Raw genomic sequence first — 16023 nt, 5'->3', positions numbered from 1 at the left:
CTACTAGATCTTAATTACATTTATCTTTTTCACCACCCTTCGCGACCCCAGCTTGAAAAACCCCGTCTAAAATCCCGAAGGAGCCCTATCCACTGGTCTAGTATCTAGCACGCGCGCTTTTTATGCACGTAATCCCAAGTTTGATTCTCAGTGGGAGAGAACTGAACGCATTACAGTGGTTCGGATTCCACTATAAATTGTAGGTCCAAATCATATATATAACTCTGTGATGAAATGGAATTTTTAAGTTCTACGTCCCACGGTTATGCCAGCTAGGCTAAAGGAGACGGTGATGATGAGAAATGAATGGAATGGTGGAACGAATAAAGTGGGAGGAAACCGGAGAACCTGAGGAAACCCACGCACACGGTGTTTGCCCACTACAAAGTTCACTTGGCGCGAGTTAGGATCGATCCAGGGACCCCATGCACTAGAGGTGAATGCTCTACTATGAGCCACCGCGGCCCTCGAATCTGAAATGAAAAGGGACGCTAAACTTTTTTAAGCAATCAACGAAGTATTATCAAGGAGAGCAGAAATAGTGAAATTATCATGCAATACAAAAGTACAATTTTAAGTCCTTTTGCTAAACACTATCAAATAAAGGGAGGAAAATACGAAAATAGAAAATAAAAAATAAAATCCAAGTAGCTGCGAAACTAAACTATTTCAGCTACTAGTATTGTTTATTCTTTTTTTTTTTTTTTTTTTACTTCTTCCTCTTCTTTCCTGTTAGTGTTTGGCAAACTGTACTTCTAGTTTACTTATGTTCGTGATGTATTGAGATTTTAATTATTTTCTAGTAAGTAATTTGCTTTCCACACTTCTTCTAGATTTCTAAATCCTAATATACCACAGAAAACCCTTGACCCCTTAAGCTCCGTAGTGGCTAAATGGTACAGGCCTTTGGCATGGGAGACCCGGGTTCAATTTCCCCAAGGAAGCTCGTATGGTTCGGATCTCACGTTAATATATAGCTCCATGTCTCATACAGTCTTATTGCTGAAAAAAAGGCTAAACTCAGAAATCCAATTCAATTCAATTCTTGGACACCTTACGGCGCTCCATACCGTAGATACTGCCGCCTTCGGCTCCTACGAAAGAATCCGATTCTTCAACGAATACAAAGTTAAAATCGCCAAGATCAAACATGCACTAAATTCTAACTTAATTATAATAGGAAACTTCTCTCATAGTTTCAACTAATTTAATATTATTTATCTCACCCAGTTATTTAAATACGAAAACGAAAGTTTATTCATATTAATTAGCGATAATAGCAACAATTACGGATTCTAGTGGAACTACATTCATTGTCTCGATAAAGGCAACAATACGGTTAGTTGCCAAGTAAATTAATCTGCTGAGTAGTTATTGTAAACGTACGCTTATTTACTACATGCAATATTTAATATGCTATTAATTGTACTGTTTCGGTAATTTCTGACACATTTTTCACGTAAACAGCACATTAAATATTGAACGCAGTAAATAGAAGAGAAAAGAGTTTATAAATTACTACGAGAAAAGAGTTTATAAATTACTACGAAGATGCATCAATTATATCCTTAAATAATTATACTGAATAATAATTTTTCGTTTGGATCATTTGTATCAGCAATGAATAAATATTCCATGCTTCTAGAAAAGTCAACAAGCATAACTGCTAAATTTAGAATTTGGAAAATCCACGTGTAGACTGGAAGCACAAAATAAAAAATAATAATAATAATAATAAAAAGTAAATGTACGGTGTGGAATGATTTAAACAAAGTAATTGGCCTCTATTACTAGCATAAAGAATTGGATATATTACTACTGTTGTCACTGCGCGACTGGAGATGTTTCCACATTAACCTTTATCCATTTGCAAAAAATTATGAATATTTGGACTGGAGTTTACAAGACAAAGGTGAATACTCAAGCACCATACCAGTGAAGTCTTCAATTACTTCATACCAGACATTCTTCAGATATATCATCTGAGACTAACGCCTAGATATTCTATGCTCAAGACCAGGAACACAGGTGTGGGTATACTGAACCATGGCTATAATCTTTCAAAGTTGTTGAACACTGTAGATCATTAAATATACCTGTTTCGTATGTGATCTATATATGAAATACTCTATTTTCTTCTGCAAATGACCTAAATGTTATGTTTATCACTTTCTTTGTTGATACGGCGTACCTTTGTTCCTAATGGAGCTTTCGTGATGTAATTTTGAACTTTTAATTACTGTACCACTCTGTACATTAAGGACGGATAATGTTGATTGTCATTACTTTCGGTAACATTTACCAACGATATTTCGGTGTGACAAATTTAAAATTTTCATTTTTCATATATTTTTTTCACCCATACAACAACACAGTAAGAGTAAACTCAGTTATCTTTACAGAGCCTATTTCATTCCCTGATTATCAATTTTTGAATTAGTCACTTATCCTAATTACTTTCAGAGATATGAAACTTTCAACCTGCTTATCTATACTGTATTGTTCGTTTTATCAATTCATTGATATTGTTAGCTACTGTCGAAGTGGGATTAATTAAACTGAGCCAATATTGATAATCTGCACCAAATTATATGAAAGTTTAGAATCAATAATTTACGTTCCTTGGAGCGACCCCACAATTGCCCAAACAATAGCACACTGATTGATACTTTTATCGTATGACATTAGTATGTCCATGAGATAGTGATTAAATTACTACTTGAGTTCATATGAGTACACAATAACTAGAGTATAGATTCTTCCAACAAAAGGAACAAACAAGAGAGTCCTGAGACTAGTATCTGGTATCTTTGTTTGGACAGATTCACAACAACTAAAACTTCCTAATCAGAGTATGTGCAACCTTTTGTGGCACTTTGAGCTCGTACAAACATTCTGTTAACACTTTGTGCCTGTTCCAATTCCCAACAGGGATATATCGAAACTGAAGGCGACTCAACCTATCCTTTATATAGCCTTTTTGCATGTCATGACCCATCCATTTTTTTTTCCTTCCCTTACCGGGCACCTTGTACAAATAAAGCTACATAGGGATCTTAAGCTCGAGGCTGTCAGTATGGCCTGTACATAATGTTAATAAGAACACGTTGATATTACGATCAGTATAAATCGCAACGTAATATATGAAAAAATTTTCAACAAAGTGAATGCAAGATATTAAAACTTCCTCCAGTTAAAACGCTTAACACTATGTCCAATGCATAACTAATTTACAAAGAAATATAACGTTTCTACTTACCATTCTTCAATAATATTTTAACCTGTTCAGTTAACGGGAGAGTCTTCAAATTATTTAATGAAATAACATTAGATGGTAAATTGGGTTTACTACAGTCTGCTTCATTTTCTGGTGGAACCAGGTAATCCAGATACTCTTTATGTGGAATGCTTAGCTCATTGATTTCGTCTTCTGGCTTCATGCAGAACAATTTGCTTCGCTCCAACTGGAATAAACAAGTAAATAATTTAATAAAATATAAATAATTCCATCGCTGTTTTCTTTCTATTGTCATTTTAAAAATGCATTTGAAAAATTTGTATATACAGTAATAATAATTGTATACATAATATGGTTCTCAAGTGAAGCATTACGTTGAATTTGTAAAATATAATAATTATTTATTGCGTGTAAATTGAACTAAACGGTTTTAGAAATCATTAGCATAGGATAGCTCACATGCAACTCTTATACTTGTGACTCACAAGTGGCGTCTCTTAAGGGGAAGTCACATTTGTAAAAATTTTATCACTACAAGCAAAGGTAAGAAAGCTCACATAATGTAGATTCTTGTATACAGCTTTCTAAAGTTGTATGAAGCCTTATTGCTTCAGACTACAGAAATAAAATGTCAATATTTATCGATGTGATTTCCCTCAAAAGACGCTACACCTTGTGAGCAGCCCTAGGCTAACGATGAAGGCGACAGTGATTGTTCAGTTTAGTACAATTTAGACACAATATATATATATATATATATATATATATATATATATATATATATATATATATATATATATATATATTGAATAAATATTGAAATATTAGGTGTTTATTATAACGAGGACAAATAGCCTCAGAGTTGACGTCCTCATTTTAGCACACCAATCAATTATGTTTACGTTTACATCTTAACACTGCCAGTACATGGCTGTTCTGTGGCATGGGAAATATAGTTGCAGAAACACGAAAAATCTGATAGTGTCGGTAATAAGTCGGTTGATGGAGCAATTACTTAGCAACGAGGCACTGAGATTTGGTAGCCTGCCAATCAGGGTTGGCAAAAACCATGGTTTTTATTTAAAAAAAAACAAAACAAAAAAACAGTTTTTTGGGTTTAAACCCGTTTTTTTTTTTTTTTTTTGTTTAAATAATTTGCTCTATGTATTTATATCACATATGGACAGAAATAAGTTTGTTTCGCCTTCGTTTGTTTGTTCGATATTACAACAATCGGGTTACACTGGAAGGGGTTACATAAGCTCAAAGCGAAATCCAAACCGCTTCTCGGCTTACATCCGAGAGAAATTGTCCTCTATTTGAACTCGAAACCAAGATTAACTAGCGATACGTCTGCCGACTCCTGATAAAAATACATTGTATTGATCTTTACATACTTGTTAATATAATTGTCAAGAACCATTTCAAAAGGACAAAAAAATAAACAGTTGCACAAGTGAAACCATTCTACAGAATTACATATGGACAATTTCAAAATACTGCAGTGTACACAAGAACTAGTTTAGTCCAAGTTAAAGAAATACGACGACTTAATTTGCATATCAGTAAGAAAAGTGAATAAAGATACGAATTATTTGAATCCACTTTGGTTCTGACCCATTTATACATAAATAGATACCAAAGATACTTTTGATTTCAATAAATCTCTCGTGGGGTTTGTATGACCCCCCTCCCTCAAAAAAAAGTACTGCATTTCGATGTTTTTTTTATCAATAGTAAACATTATTAAAACGAAACAATATTTAAATTTTTCTTTGATTGCAACTGCATAACAATAATAACAAACTAAAACAAATCACAAAAGAAACATTCATAAAGTTATAAAAAAAAGAAAGTTGCTTCTGTAGTATAATCTTTTTGAGTAATGAATGAGGACTGTAGATTTGAATATAATACGAATAACTTACGGGAGTGAAACGTGATAACCCACAAATATGTATTCGTATTCATCACTATTTTACGAACACTTACACTTTTACGAACATTTTTCGTTTTTTGGTTTAAACCAGTTGGTTTTTCTGGAGAGAAAAAAAAAAGAAAAAAAAAAGCTGGTTTAAACCATCTTGTTTTAAACCAGCCAACCCTGCTGCCAATTCAATTTTATTCGATTTGTTGCATGGACAAACTAAGTGCCTTGCACTGCCACCTGTAAGGTGGTAGAAGATGAACTGTGTATATTTTAATTAAATCAGGCCAACTACTCTACTACAATGCATCTTTTCTCACTTGATTCTTTGTACTCATCTTTTCATGCTTTTAATAACGTCAATTGCATTAGCAAAAATTAAAGATTTAAAGCAACAATTATATACTTCAACAAAATATTGTCAAAAATAACAATACATTGCGAAATACAGAGGGGAAAAAATCTTATATATCTACCTCGGAAGCTTCAGTCTTCGAATGATAATATTCAGTTTTATACCACGGCTCCTCTTCACTTTTTTTCTTTAAGTATCCAAAAGATTTCTCCCTGGCTCTTTTTATCCTCTCCGATTCCTGGCGGGCAAATTTCACTGTCACAGGTTTTGCTTCTTCCTCCTCTTCACCAGATTGGTCCCCTACAAAACAACAATACTTAAATCAACACTCTTCGTGTACACGGTGGTCGTCAGAAAGAGCAATCGCATTCTTAAAGCTGCTTTTGTTAATAAATTCGGAATGAACCAACCAAGTTCAACACTTTTTTCGATAGCGAATGAATATTAAGATGTTTTTTCTGCGTCACAAAATTACCGAATTCATTATAACCCGACAACCTTCCGCGGGAAAAGAAACGGAAATACCAGTAAATTTTCCTACAGCGGAAAAAAAATCTCTCTCATTGAGTTTTTCTTTTATTTAAAAAAACAAATCTTGATTATAAATACACACTGTACTTACTTCCCATAACAGGTTTGTTAAGTTCAACCCCGAAATTTGGTAGCCAATAATGCGGGAACCAAACTTCAAATGTTGGTAGATCTTAACAAGCTTAATAACCATGTGTGTTTGGTTCTTGAATTATTAGATATCAAACTTGGGGTCTGGGTTCAAGATAAAGACTCAAGTCCAAACCCCATCCTCGATGCACATAATTCGAGGACCAAAGATCTGCACAACATGAAGCTCATGAAGGTCAACCACCATGTCAAATCTGATCAATATCGGAGAAGTTCAAAACTGTGTTTCAGTGAAATTGGGTAATATTCTTCATGAGTAGATTATCACGCACTACGCTACTTGCTGGAGTAGGTTCAGTACTTAAAGTTCATTTTGACGATATTGCTGGAAGATATGCCATTAGCGTGGAATCAACATATGTGGGTAATGCATGTTCCCATAGTTCAGACACAACAGATCAACCCGTTGCATGTTTCTCAACATCACAGGAAAACGGTCAAACTCTTTCAAATGAAGTTTTAAACAAAGTTAGCATTTGGATTGGATTGGATTTAACATCCCGTTCAACAGCGACGCTGCATGAGACGTGGACCTACAGCGCAACGTGGGACCCGAACCACATGAGCTATCGCCGGAAATCAAACGTGTCTTCAACGCAAAACGGCGCGTACGCTGGTTAGCATTTGATTTTATTTTTAGTTTAGCGTCCTTTTCAGCAGCGAGGCTATATGAAACGTGGAGCTACAGCATCATGTGGAATCCGAACCACGAGCTCCCGCCGGGAATCGAACCCGGGTCTTTCACACCAAAGGCGCGTATACTAATCGCTTAGCCACGTAGTTAGCACTTAGAGTCAATTTTTATTATATCACTTTTCTTTAAAGAAAAAAATGAAATCTTTGAATTTTACGTCCCACGTTTATGCCGGTTAGGCTAAAGGAGACGTTGATTATGAGAAATGAATGAAATGGAGGAATGAAGAAGGTGGAAGGAAACAGGTGAACCCCGAGAAAGCCCACTCACTGGTCAGACGGTGTTTGTCCACCACAAAATTTACTTGGCGCGAGCTGGAATCGAACCAGGGACCCCAAGCACCAGAGGTGAACGCTCTACCACTGAGCCACCGCGGCACACTTCTTAAAATGCGTATAGTAAAATAAGAGGGTTTAAAATGTATTCCAAAAGTAGAGTACCTCACGAGCTTCTTATGTTTGGAAAATGAAACTTCGTACATAACAACCTTATTATCAGTAAGTGGACACGTGCTCCTTCAGAGTTTTAGAAAGTTCCGTTTCTAAGGCGTTGGAGAGGAGGAATTTCTGTCATTCTCAATGTATATGAATAACATCGACGTTATCTTTTTCATCGTCCAGAAAAACGAGTAAAGCGTTTGGAATGACTTTTTCAGCATAGATAGTACTTGTCTGACTCGAATCGAGTTTCTGTCTTGTCACTTTTACCAAAATTCATATTCTAAGGGGACAGGAGTTTAAAATTTGACAAAAATATAGCCTTTCAAGTTAGGCAGATAGAACTCTGTGTATAAAATCCTGATTGAAAGTAAGTTATGACGTGAGGAACATTTCTGTAGTATTTTCATTTCATATTTTCCATTCACAAACTTACGAAAGTGGGAACACGGATGAACTGTTTAAAATTAATTTTTGAGCATAACTTGGGTTGACATGGGTATTTATTAGTTTTACACTAGAATTGAAATGTGTATTCTAACAGGAGGCAGCACTTGGGTCAAGTTGGGTTTCTATCTGTTCATTTCGATTCAAATACGCATTCTAATTTTTTTTGAAAATAAAAAAGGTACTTTTGATTAGAAGATCCTTCTACTAGAAGATCTTACATATTATAGTATCTTTTGTTATATTGAGTGCAGACAACTTAAATATTTTATTCATACTTAATCTATGCTAATATGCAAGTTTACCTTGAATAATTTTACATTTTTAAAACAAAAGATACTGATATTCATTATGAGAAAGTTAAACACTGTATTTAATGAGCGTATAGAAATTCTACACGTGCATATTTTACTTTGATTCTTCATTGATTGTGATACTTAAAACAGAAATACGTACTAATATTATCATGTCTTGTCCAATTATTGTGAAGCAAATCAACTTTGATCACCCACTCTTATATGTTGGGAGAACAATAATTTACTGCCACTGAGTAACTGTCACGTGTGAGAAACACGTTGAAAAGAACGTACGATTTCCTTTTTATTCTAACGTACGAGAATAAACCTGAAACCTCCGTAGCTTACCAGTTACAAAAGGAATACCATTTAAATTGCATTCCATTACAAAAAATAATAATTTAAATAAAAAAAATAAAAAAAAAATGTTTATGAAAAGTAAAACCTGATTTTTTTCTACTTTGCCGGGTTGGTAATAATTTTATGTACTTAATAATGGTTGAGCTGTTACCAGATTTATACACGGATTCAATCATCGACTGCTGACGGATGATGGTGGGGCTTCTATCGTTAATCACGGAGCACCATCAAGCTACCGGACAGAAACTCATACGGAGAAAAATGTTTTTAAAAAATCGTGTGATAATTTTTGACAGCCTCTTGTGTATTTGAAAAACTGGAAAGGATTACATATATGTAACATTAGCTTTAGTAATAACATATCCATTGCTCATCTTTTCAATCAGCAAGAAAGTAAAGGTACGCCTCTTTCCTGGAGGTAATGTTCAACGATTTCGAGACCTAGACTCATTTGAAAACTGATGTGGTCAGTACTACGAGCCAACAACACTTACCCTCCATTTCCATTCATCCCAAGTACTCATATACTATGGACTGGATGTATCCCTAAGCAGCACTGTGGACGATCGAAAATCGTACCTGTATTATCAGGTATACAAGTAGGAAATACGGATTTCAGACAAGGGATGCCGCACCGATGCAGTTTGTGCTATAAATATTTCACATTGCGCTATTTTGTTGTTGTCAACAAATGTCAAACGCGCACGGGTGATAAATTGGAAAAGTATGTGCATTGTGTTGTGCTGTTTTCAATATGCCGAAATTTATTCCGAACACAGGGCTTTCGCGGATAGCATTAATTTTCATTTGAAGAAAACTGCTGCTGAATCATACCGATTACTTCAAGAAGCTTATGGTGAGCACGCTCCATTGCAAGATAATGTACATGTGAACGGTGGTTTCGGAGTCTCAAAAGTGATGATTTCGATGTTATAGACAAGCAACATGAAAAACCACAAAAAAAGAAAAACGAAGATTTAGAATTGTCTATTATGGGCTATTAAAACCTGGGGAAACTCAATGCTCAACGTTACCAACAATAACTGACCGGTTTGAACCGTTCGATGCTTGAAAAAAAGGCCCGACTACCGAAAGAGGCAACACGAAATTATTTTTCTTCATGACAATGCTCCATCACATACGGCAAAACCGATTCGCTACACGTTGGAAACCCTCAGCTGGGAAGTTCTATCCCATGCGGCTTACTCACCAGACTTGGCTTCTTCGGATTATCACTTGTTTGCATCGATGGGTCACGCACTTGCTGAGAAGCACTTCGGTTCGTACGAAATGTAAAAAATCGGCTCGAAGAATGGTTCGCAGCAAAACGGGATTTTTACTGGCATGGTATTCACAAATTGCCCGAAAGATGAGGAAAATGTGTAACAAGCGATAGAACATACTTTCAATAAAGCACGTTGTATCAGTCTTCCGAAGTTAACATGTTTTGTTTAGAAAAAGATTCGCATTTCATACTTGTACACTATCTGATGACCTACCGATCTTTACATTTGGAAAAAACCGAATAGATTGCATGAAAGAGTCAATACTTTTCTGTTGTTTATTCTCTCAGCAAGAAGACCTATATGAAAAGCAAGAAGAATAGTTTTACTAATCGTGCGAAAAATATTTAAATGGAGTAAATTTGAATGGATAAACTTAAAAAGCACAACCATCTCTTTGCTTGTTATTTTAAATCACAAACCTTTATTAAGTTAGCTGTGTTTATTACCCTCTGATAACTTATTCATACGTGCTTGAAGAGAGATAGAGAAAAAAAGGAAGGAAGAAAAAAAAGGTAAAACGAAAAAGAAAGGACAAAGAAAGAAAGAAAGGAGACACAGATACAAATCAGCAACTCCTCCTATACCTATTGTTTCGGCCGAAAAAGTAGCCAAGAAAACAATGGATATAACTAACTGAAAACTATATTTTGTGAAGAAAGAAGCGCTACGTTGAATATATTAATAATTAATATTTGAAACGGTTTTGAATGGTTTCCTAATAGTTAATGCTTAGAATAAATCAAAATTCAATTAAAAATATATGGAAAATGCACTATCTTCTATACTAAAAACAAACTATACCTTCACCCATTTCCTTAGCTTCTTCTCTAGCTTTCTTGTCCGATTTATCTGCATAGGAGAAACTAGGTCGAAGGTGAAGAATACCCTGTAGAGGGTTCAAATGAAGCTCGTTCTCTTGAAATATGCCCACTGCATAACGTGACGGATCCATCACCGCTCGAGTTGACGACAAAATTTGTTTGTCCATAAGTTTGCTATAAAAACAAATCAGAAAAGTTACTTTTATTTCAAATACGATTACATAAGACTAACTTATTGCTACCAAGTTGATTACTTTACGTTAAGTACAGACAACGCTTTTGAGGTTTTTGAGTGCATTTAAGTGCTGAAGTTTTATACTTTAATTTCCCTTGAAATTAACGTTTCCTTCCAGCGCCGGGACGTGTGAAATGTGGACCAAGCCAAATAGTTCCCAGCGTGAATCGAATTAGGATCTTCCACGTCAAAGACGCGAATACCTACTATTTAACCATGAGATAACTCAGGAAAAGTTAATCATGATTATTAGACTACTTGAATTAAGTATCGATCGTGAATAATTAGCCCCCAAAGCAGAAAGTTTTCCAACTTTCTACCATTGCTTATGAAATGAAATGAAATCTTTAAAGTTTTACGTCCCACGATTATGCTGGGTACGCTAAAGGAGATGGTGATGATTAGAAATGAATGCAATGGTGGAATGAAGAAAGTGGGAGGAAACGAAATAACCCCGAGGAAACCCATACACATGGCGTTTGCCCACCACAAAGTTCCACGACTTACAGAAAATTCGAAAACTTACTGCAAGCATTTTAGTAATAGCATAATAAAATTACACTAAATATTCAAGCTCATAAAAGCAAAGAAGTCTTTACAATTCTATTTTTCTTATGTTTTTTTTCTTATAGTATTCTTATTTATGGGTAAATACACAGGGAGCTCATAGGGCTGTATAATAAGTGAATAAGTAACTCTGTTGCAATTGATACAGCTTGTCCTTTCCTACAGCTCGTTGCGCGCACATGGTGCTCAATGCTATGTTGCCAGCTTTTGCGTCGGGTATTGAAACACGAAATTATCCACTGCTAGTAAATCTTAGTTTTATAAAATTAAATGACACAAAGGAGAACTAAAAAGAATGCTCTCAATAACCAGCAGGTCCACTACTAATGTTGACATTCGATTAAAACAATGTGCATTTATTTATATTCAAATTGTCAACATGCAGAAAGGGTAGAATGTTTATAACTGCAGAAGAAAAGATATGAGCCACTATAATTAACTGAACGTGCTGTTGCCATAGAAACAGTCCTTCTTGGTTGATTGTTATAACCACGTGCAAGAAGGAATAAAACAAAGGAAATCAACTGTCAAAAAGAACAAGTTGTATCACGAAATACTCACATATACTTACTCGAAAAGAATTACAAGTATTTACATTTTTGTTTTCTTTCTTCAATCTTAAAACATGGCGACGAATCATTTACGTTTCCTTGAATCCTTCTTATAGCTTTGAATGCCACCACTTTAGACATTAATTTGTCTCCAGAAATAGGCTTGAATTGATTGTGGTATTGACTATATTTCTGACATAAAGCAATTTTCAAAATTTTTCCGCGCCCCTTGTAACCAGCAGGTGGTCCATTTATCTGGATATAAGTCAATATATCAATTTCTTCAAACGAAAAATCACTGGATGTAGGGCGGTAAGCCATAAGACAGATTTCACAAACCACCCTGAGGTAGCCATTTTCTAAGAATGCAATCACGTTAAAACCACGACGGCTGCGCAAACAAGCAATGTGCAATTACTCAGCAAGTATCCCGCTACCAGACATCTGTCTGCTAGAATCTTGAGTCGGCTGCATGCACTTAGCACTGTGCGTTTCGCTTATTCTTCCCACTTGCGCCTCTCAAGTTTATCGATATATCATTATGACCATCAAACGCTGAATTGTGTTTTATTTATGGCAACTTCTGCATCCGTAATTTCTGCAACCGTAATTTTTATTTACAGAATTGTCAACGTCTCTGAGGCAGTAATTTTCGTCTAGAGGTTAGCCAATCTTTCTGAAACCCGCATTTTCTTTCTGCGACATTGTCGCACCGCTGCTGTTGTTTTGATTTGGGGATAATTAGTACTGATTATTTTCTTCACAGGATTGTTGTAATTGTTTTCCTTAACAATATACTTCAAGTCCGTCTGATCATAATTGTTCTAAAGTCGTGATCTTTGAAAAATAGCGGACGAAAAGCCACTTTCATTAGGTGTTTGGTTAATTTCTCAAAAATAGCTAATTTTAGAAAGTAAATGAACTGTGCCAACTTGAAAGAGCAGAAATTTCGTATCAAATTCAAATGTCGAATTTCTAGATCTTTCCCAAGATTCACTACTCTCCTGAAACGATGGTCACTTTCCGGAAAATTATATGAAAAAAATATCTTGGAATTGCTACTTTTAACGGATTTTTTGTTTTAGCATTAATTCCAATTATTTATCTCTAAATGATGTTATAATAAAATGTGTTTTAAAAATTGTTCAAGTTTTTTTAACCAAGATAACAAATCGCTTTATTTTTTTAACATATAACTCAACATTAAGGGAGTTATGAAGTTTTAAAATTTTCAAATGGCCTCCATTTTAAAACAGTATGACTGATCGGATTTGATATTTGTAATATAAATGAACTGACCAAATTTGGTTTTATTCCATTCGCTTTTAGGGCAATTACTGTATCCCCTACACACAAGAAATGGATTCTACTATTATAGAAATAGATGGATATCGTGAGATCTCCGCAATAGGTATGCTAAAAATCCCATACAAGCTTATTACAAACCAGAAATTAGGTTGAGAACCACTGGTGTGAAGGATCCCCAATATATAGTTACTTAGGTTCAATGAACAGTTTTCGATCCAGAAAATGAAAATACAAAATTTTTCATATTTCATTTCTGTATTAGAATAAAATTCTGAAATGACATCCTATTAAAAAATAATAATGTATAAATGCACATACAACTTTCATATAACATTTACATGTTCTTAATATTCTTTATTGATGATGGTACTTGAATAAGAGAATCATAAAAAAAAAGTCATTAAAAACAAAAATTTTTCCACCTCTATCTGGCATACTAGCTTTTCTTATATTCTGTTCTTCTTCGCAGTAAATAATAATAAACTACACCCAATAGTTTTACTAGGTACACTACTAGCTTAAACAGAAATAAGCATAATTACAATTGATAAGATACAACAGAACAAAAGACCGTATAATGTACAGGGTGTCTACTAAAATTCCAAACTGAAATTTCGTGACCTTTTCTTTACGAAATCATAGAATTTCGTAACATTCAAAAACTAATAACTGTAGCCATATTCTTTAGCACTTATCTTTATGTTACTACCACTTTCAAAGACTGTTCCCTGAAGCGATTAAAATTTGTGTCTTCTCACAGTTGAATAAACTGGTTAGATGCGTAAGTGATTTCGGCGATGCGATGGAATTTACAGCGCCACTGCTCAATCATGCCAGCTGAAGGCCAATTTCAAGAGCGAATTTGGTTGCGAATTAGGCCGAATTTTCATGCATGCGATAGAAGCATGCTTTACTTGCGATTTAGTAGCGTTTAAAGCCGATTATAGACATTATTGACGATGAATCCAAAAGCTAAATTTCGCGACTTTTTCTTGACTTTCCAGGGTTCCCACAGAAAAGTGAAGATCCTTTTCCCTGACTCAAATTCTTGTTTTCCCTGACTTGAATTCTTGAATATCAATGGGAAGATATGTGGTAAGTCCTTTCATACACTTTTTTAACGCCTCCTCCATCCCCATAGCCGTCCATCACACTCCTTTAATTACCATTTATTTATTTTTTATATTCAACAATTTAGACAAAATTTAATATTTAAGTATATAACAATATTATATATGTATGATACAATACCACATACATTGACATTGGAAATTAGTTATTTTTTGGCTTGACAAAACAACAAAATATGCAATCAAGAAAATCCTAACTGACAGCTCTGAGATATATTACAAACATTTTAAACAGAACTTTATTTTACTTTCAGTTCTTCAATTTGTTGTACGAGAGCGTCCTGTTCTTGTTTATAACATAATTCCAATTGTTTCTTCTTTGCTTCTAATTCCTTGACTTCAGCACTTTTCTTTTTTCAGCTTTGACTTTACTTTCTTCTGCACTCTGGATTCGTTTCTGCTGAAGGTATTCATCATAGCGTCTCCGAGCTGAACGAATTGAAAGAAACATTCTTCGATCAATGGGAACAGATTCTGCACCTCCACAGTACATAGCCCGCCTCTGTGCAACTAGAGAGTTTTCTATTTGGTTTTCTACAATAAGTGTCTTATTGACTGAGAACCCGCCCTCCACTGAGACATTGTCGTGGGATGAAATTAAACATATTTTCACAATATGCCACAAATCAGCATACTCTTGTTTCTTGGACAATACCTTTCCAAAGAAGTCATCTAACCTAGTGCTGCACATTTTCTCTTCATATTCTCTGAAGTCAACTGCAAGGCACCCTTGGATTTCAGTACAGAAAGACATAAACTGACTCGTTGCTTTCTCAGCTATGGAATCAGATATCCTGTTATGCTCATGCAGAGTTTGTAGAATGCATTTCATCCTAGTCTGAGCAAGTTCTGAATTGTTCTTTTGTAGACTGGGATCCAAAACTGACAGCACGTACTAGTTTGTACTTCAGAGGGCTCCTTTCCACAATCTTCTTGATTGTGCCCAGCAAAAAAGTTTCGAAAGTCAAGCCTGAAAGCTAGTTTATCTTTATCTGATGCTTTCAGTTCTTTCAGTAGTTTCTGTCTTAAAACCAATGTCTACCTTTCTTGCTTCCAACAAATTTTTATTGGATGTCAAACCTAATGCAAGAAGCTTCACTGCACTGTCAGCAAGTTTCATACTGCTTTGTTTGACACAACGAGTCATTAGATTCCTTAAAAGACTTAGAAGTTCTGAGTACAGGAAACAAACAAATGGCTTAAGACTCTGGGATTTTCTTAAAATTGGTTCACACTCTGCTGAGACAGTCTTGAAGAAACATAATTTACACTTCATGAAAGCATCACTTGTACCTTCCACAACAATTTTAAATGGTTTACTCTTGATCTCTTTATTTGTTCGTACAAACTGCTTTATGTCATCAAAAATAAGTAAAGCATGTCCCACACACGCTACGTTCTCTACCCATCTTATTGTACAGTGTTTTAAAGGAAACATCTTGATACCAGTGGAAGCAGTGTAATTTGCACGACGAGCTGGAGAATCACAAAACAAATAGTATATGTCACGAAGAAAACTGTGCAAGTCCCATCTAGCAGACTGGATACCACTTTTAATTGAACCATTGATAATATGTAAACCACACACACCAATGTCCATTTTTTTTTTTTTTTTTTTTTTTTCATCTGGGAAATCTTCATTCAGTTTTTCTTTCAAGTTCTTCAGGAAGCAATGATTAACATTGGGCCC

General features: G+C 34.9%; 1 protein-coding gene across 1 annotated transcript in view; it reads right to left on the bottom strand.

Moving 5' to 3' along the window:
* Positions 1-16023, bottom strand: part of Polr3E (RNA polymerase III subunit E) — a gene marked incomplete in the record, with an annotated part of 39165 nt that overhangs the window by 11142 nt on the left and 12000 nt on the right. Inside the window, 3 exon segments of the mRNA XM_081731633.1 lie at positions 3260-3464; positions 5642-5820; positions 10523-10716. Coding sequence (XP_081587759.1) covers positions 3260-3464; positions 5642-5820; positions 10523-10716 — 578 coding nt within the window.

This window comes from Thermobia domestica, chromosome 11 (genome assembly GCF_964235325.1).
Source record: "Thermobia domestica chromosome 11, izTheDome1.hap1.1, whole genome shotgun sequence".
In the NCBI taxonomy this organism is placed as follows: domain Eukaryota; kingdom Metazoa; phylum Arthropoda; class Insecta; order Zygentoma; family Lepismatidae; genus Thermobia; species Thermobia domestica.
The sequence above is the reverse complement of the archived record's forward strand: the minus strand, read 5'-3'. Positions and strand labels throughout refer to the sequence as shown.